The following is a 5,676-nucleotide window of genomic DNA, read 5'->3' on the forward strand; positions in this document are numbered from 1 at the left end:
ATTTGTACTATCTGATTTCAAGACTAAATATAAAACTATAGTAATGGTATAGTGGTATTGGAGTTAGGTTAGACATACAGATGAATGGCATAGAATTCAGCAATAGATTCATACACATGCCATCAAATTGACTTTCAACAAAGGCACCAAAGCAATTCCATGGGGAAAGAATAATCTTTTCAATTAGTGATGTTAGAGAAATTGGACATCCATATGCAAAACACTGAGTTTCACACTGCATATATATATATAATACAAAATATATATATTATGCATATATAATTGAAAAAAATGCAAAAACATAGACCAAATGTGGCCTGATGAATTGCAGACTTCTCAGCTAAGAGGTGAAGTTTCATTTTGAGAGGGTTAATACACATTATAAAATTCCTAGTTAAACCTATCCTTTTAGATCCAATTTTTGATAATGCTTTTCTTGTATTCATATCTTTGATTAAATTAATTTGTTTTGTGTTGCAATTAAATACATAGCTGAAGGGTTTAATCTTGAAGTGAGATTTGAACTGATGAGTTGCCACTGATACCCTGGGTGTCATTATATGTATCTCAATTATATTTATCTCAATTGTATTAAGCTTATGAGTCCTATTTTTTTTCTTTCTTTCTTTTCTTTTGAGTCAGTATCTCACTCTATTGCCCAGGCTGGAGAATCATGGCACACTCGTGGCTCACTGCAGCCTCGACCTCCAGGGTTCAGGTGATCCTTCTGCCTTGGCTTCTTGAGTAGCTGGGACTACAGGTGTAAGCCACCCCATCTGGCTAATTTTCTGTAGAGATGAGGTCTTATTATAGGCATGAGCCACTGAAAAACCGGCCTTTTTTTGGGGTTTTGTTTTGTTTTGAGTTGGAGTCTCACTTTGTTGCCCAGGCTGGAGTGCTGTGGCACCATCACAGCTACTGCAGCCTCAACCTGGTAGGCTCAGGTGATCCTTCCGCCTGCCAAGTAGCTGAGATTACTAGTGCGAGCCACCATGCCTGGCTAATGTTTTGATTTGTTGTAGAGATGAGGTCTTGCTAAGTTGCCCAGGCTGGTCTCAAACTCCTGGGCTCAGGCAATTCTCTCACCTCAGCCTCCTAAAGTGCTAGGATTAAAGGTGTGAGCCACTGTGCCTAGTCTCAGCTTGATTTTTAAAATCACAAGTTTCAGTGTTTCATTTTTCACATTCCCTCTCACTTTTAACAAATTATGACAAAAAATACAATAACTTTTCTGGTAACTGCACTAACACTGCTGTGCTGATGAAGATGCTACTCTTGAAAATGAGCTGCTCTCTGACATGCCACCCCACTCCATCTGAACTCAAAATGCTCATTCCTCAGTGATCCAGGAAAGAATGGGGCTGAAGGATGTCACAAGTGATGTCATGAGCCAGGTAAGCCTGAGGGTCAAGTAGGTGACAGATGCCATCAGAGTGTGTAGAGGTCACCAGAGGATCCTGTTAAAATTCAGACTAGAGTAAATAGGTCTGGAGTCGGACTTGGGGTTCTGCATTTCTGAAAAACTCCCAGATGATGTTGGTGCCAAGGGTCCAGGGACCATACTTTACTCAATAAGGGTATAGAACCTAGACTCCAGAGTCAGACAGACTTGGGTTGAAATCTGGACTAGGTCACTCTCTAGCGGGGTAGCCTCGAACAAATTATTTACCTGATTGAGGTTTCTACCTTGTCAGTCGTAGAAGAGAATGATTGCTCCCTACTTCCACTGCATGGTCTAGACATGTTGTCATTGCCAGCACCACTCACAGCTCCCCTTGTCCCTAACTGTGCTCTTTCACTTGAAGCCTGGTTTGTCTGAGGGTACCTAGCAGAGCTCTGCCTACTCTCTTGGGATTAGTCTTTGCTTGGCATGCCTTCGTCCATCTTTTTGCTTTCAATCCATTTATGTTTTTATGACTGACCATGCCCACTGCAGGTAGTGTATACCTGCATTTTGTTTTGTTTAGCCACTTTGCTACTTTCTGTCATTTAACCTGTAATTTAGTTTATTTCTGTTTATTGTGATTAGTGATACATGTAGATTTGTTGCTACACTTTATTTTGTGTTTTCACTTACCATTCCTTTTCTATGTTTCTTTTCTCCCATTTTCTTTTTTTTTTTTTTTGTTTTTCCAAAGATTTATTGAAGCAGAAACAAGTTGGTCGGATACTTGCTGGAAAAAAAGCAGTTTTAATGGTATTCAAAAATACTTTTTAAAAAGTATTCTAGCACAAGACTTCTTCGTAAACTAGATTATGTTGTAAACGTTTGTCTAAATCTCTTAGGAGTGTCGGTTGTTAAGAACTAGAGTTTATTCCTATTCCAAATCTATCTTGCGCTCCTGAAAAACTGCAGAAAGGCACTTGAAAGCTGTTTCTTTAAGATATGGATTTCTTTTTTATTCTTGCTGGTAATATATTGCTGCACTGTGTGTGTGCAATTTTCATTCAAGATCATCGTGATGCTGAGAAGTTTCATTGATAACCTGTCCATCTCTAGTTTCAACTGTCTTAATCAGAAGGGTCCTTTTTGAGTGAGTATCAACCAGAGGGAGTGAATCCAGGTTAGTTTCCCTCAGGTTCAGGGAGGAAAAGTTTGGAAGAGGCAGCGAAATCCTGCTCTCCTCGCCTTCCAGCAGCTTCCTGTAGGTGGCAATCTCGATGTCAAGAGCCATCTTGACATTGAGCAAGTCTTGGTATTCACGAAGGTGACGAGCCATTTCTTCCTTCATGTTCTGAATCTCATCCTGCAGGCGGCCAATAGTGTCTTGGTAGTTAGCAGCTTCAACAGCAAAGTTTTCTTCCATTTCACGCATCTGGCGTTCCAGGGACTCATTAGTTCCTTTAAGGGCATCCACTTCACAGGTGAGGGACTGCACCTGTCTCCGGTACTCGTTGGACTCCTGCTTCGCCTGGCGCAGGGCATCATTGTTCCGGTTAGCAGCCTCAGAGAGGTCAGCAAACTTGGACTTGTACCATTCTTCTGCCTCCTGAAGGTTCTTGGCAGCCACACTTTCATACTGCTGGCGTACATCACGTAGGGCAGCCGTGAAGTCGGGCTTGGAGACGTCCACATCGATCTGGACATGCTGTTCCTGGATCTGGGCCTGCAGCTCCTGGATTTCCTCATCATGCAGTTTCTTCAAAAAGGCAATCTCTTCTTGCAAGGATTCCACTTTACGCTCAAGGTCAAGACGTGCCAGAGACGCATTGTCAACATCCTGTCTGAAAGATTGCAGGGTGCTCTCGGCTTCCTCTCTCTGAAGCATCTCCTCCTGCAATTTCTCCCGGAGCCGCATGATGTCCTCGGCCAGGTTGTCGCGCTCCACCTCGACGCGGGCCTTGTCGTTGGTGAGCTGGTCCACCTGCCGGCGCAGTTCCCGCATCTCCTCCTCGTACAGGTCCCCCAGGCGCGACTTGCCCTGGCCCTTGAGCTGCTCGAGCTCGGCCAGCAGGATCTTGTTCTGCTGCTCCAGGAAGCGCACCTTGTCGATGTAGTTGGCGAAGCGGTCGTTGAGCTCCTGCAGCTCCACCTTCTCGTTGGTGCGGGTGTTCTTGAACTCGGTGTTGATGGCGTCGGCCAGCGAGAAGTCCACCGAGTCCTGCAGCAGCCGCACCCTGGGCACGCTGCTCCGCAGGCGCACGGCCGAGGAGCGCGTGGCGTACACGCCGCCCGGGGACGACGCGTAGAGGCTGCGGCTGGTGCTGGGGCGCAGCGCGCTGCCCAGGCTGTAGGTGCGGGTGGACGAGGTCACGTAGCTCCGGCTGGAGCTCGGCCGGCTGGCGGTGCCGGGGCCGCCGAACATCCTGCGGTAGGAGGAGGACGACACGGACCTGGTGGACATGGCCGCGGAGGGGGGCGCGGGCGGTGGCGGTGGCGGAGGCGGTGGATGGGCGGCGGCGCGGACTGGCGAGCGAGGGCGCGGTGGGTGTGGGCGGCGGGAGCGCTGCTGCGTCTCTGGCGCGGGGACCCCGGAGCGAGAGTGGCAGAGCTCCCATTTTCTTCTGGATTCTTTCCACCCCATTTTTTTTTTTTGATGGAACAAGTTTCCTTTATTTTCTTTTTTTCATCTTTACTGGTTTTGGAAGTTGTATATTTACTTTCATTTGTTTTTTTTATTTACTTTTGAAGTATAACAAGAAAACTTGACTCAGAGCCTTTGTCTATATGTGAACAATTTGTGGTACAGTTAACTATCAATGAACATTTCATATAATGAGTAGAAAAGAAGCCGGACTTGGTGGCTTAACCTGTAATCCTGCACTTTGGGAGGCTGAGGTGAGTGGATTGCCTGAGCCCGTGGGTTTGAGACCCGCCTGGGCAGCGAGACCTCATCTCTACAGTAAATCAAAAAGTCAGCCAGGCGTGGTAGCGCATGCCTGTAATTCCGGCTACTCGGAAGACTGAGGCGGAAGGATCGCCGGAGCCCAGCAGGTCAAGGCTGCAGTGGCCGGGAGTGGCCACTGCACTCCAGTCTGGGCGACAGAGTGAGACTCCAACTTAAAAAAATGAGTAGAAAAGAGATATGTGCTTGTATATCATCCAGTCAGAGCACGAGAAGGCTCTTTATGATGTCCATGCTCCATTTCTCCTTGTTCAAATCCAGGATCTGTCTCTAATTTTTTTTTTATAACCAAATGAGCCATTTCTAACTAATTTCATATTTCACACACTGACAGAAAGGTAGCAACACTGTTATTGCTCATAGTTCTTGGATCTTTGGAAACTTGCTATTGAAACAATCCAGATCTTCCTGACTCTGTAGTTCCCTAGGACCACGTATTCTATGCTGACAATGATGTGCCATTATCATGCTATGGATACTGGCTTTCATGTGACTCCAGAATTCTTACTGGACTTCATTAGTGATTACCACAAATTCAAGTCTTACCTAGAGTATACCAAAAAATGTGGACAATAATCCAATTTTTGGTCATGTTAAATTCACTGTTTGGTATTTTATACCATTTGGTATTTTATAGTAGAACAACATATCTTTTGACCATGTGTTCCCTTGAGCCCCTTAAGCTGCAATCATTGCATTCTAGAATGGGGTCTCCATCAATGTTAGCCAGGCACCTGCCTTCCATACACTACCTCCAGAGGAGAGGATAGGCAAGAGGCCCATGGGTGGAGAGAAAAACGTCGTCCCATTTGCACATGAAATTTCTGTGTCTCATCCTGTGTGACAGAAGCTCAATCTGGGAGAGTGCTATGTTACCATATCAATTGATGGCAAAAAGGACAACCATCAAAATAACATATTGGCATCATGGAACAAGAGGACTGAAGATTCTTAGAAAATATGTAACCTACCTTCTGACCCAGTACTACCTACGTGTGGCATGGGGTCTGTGGAAGGATCAGGGCAATGCTCTGGAGACCTCTGCTGCCACCCTTGCCTTCTTGGGTGCTATGCACTGGAGGTAGGCGTCATGGTCAGAACACAGATGGGCAAGAGCTTACACCCCTGGCTCCGGGTTGAGGGTCAGGGGTAGGCCCAATGCCCTGAACTTGTCTTATGTCTGGTGTGATAGTCATCCTGAGTCAGAATATCAGTCTCATTTTGTTACTCAGTCTTGTGTAATTCCATATAAGAAATTTTCCTCCAGTCAGCAAGTGCCATGTACATCTGGTCAACCTCATGATGGGAAAAGGATGGAAGTGAAAGTGGA

At 45.8% G+C, this 5,676-nt stretch overlaps 1 protein-coding gene across 10 annotated transcripts; it reads right to left on the reverse strand.

The window, feature by feature from the left end:
* Positions 1-2,111: 2,111 nt before the first annotated feature.
* LOC103262495 (vimentin) lies at positions 2,112-3,999 on the reverse strand. Of its 10 annotated transcripts, none has more exons than XM_021713394.1 (2): positions 3,370-3,999; positions 2,112-3,225 (listed from the first exon to the last, which is right to left on the reverse strand). In XM_021713394.1, the coding sequence occupies exons 1-2, from the start codon at positions 3,843-3,845 to the stop codon at positions 2,445-2,447; spliced, it is 1,257 nt and encodes a 418-aa protein (XP_021569069.1). In that variant the 5' UTR covers positions 3,846-3,999; the 3' UTR covers positions 2,112-2,444. The 10 variants fall into 10 exon arrangements, with proteins under 10 accessions (XP_021569069.1, XP_021569064.1, XP_021569072.1 ...); XM_021713389.1 differs by having other exon boundaries at positions 2,112-2,258; positions 2,317-3,999; XM_021713397.1 differs by having other exon boundaries at positions 2,112-3,329; positions 3,534-3,992.
* Positions 4,000-5,676: the final 1,677 nt, after the last annotated feature.

This window comes from Carlito syrichta, unplaced genomic scaffold (assembly GCF_000164805.1).
Source record: "Carlito syrichta isolate Samal-C Ts95f unplaced genomic scaffold, Tarsius_syrichta-2.0.1 Scaffold304516, whole genome shotgun sequence".
Classification (NCBI taxonomy): Eukaryota; Metazoa; Chordata; class Mammalia; order Primates; family Tarsiidae; genus Carlito; species Carlito syrichta.

Excerpts from the sequence above, each read along its gene's own strand:
- LOC103262495 (XM_021713389.1), bottom strand. The coding sequence starts at position 3,845 with ATGTCCACCAGGTCCGTGTCGTCCTCCTCCTACCGCAGGATGTTCGGC.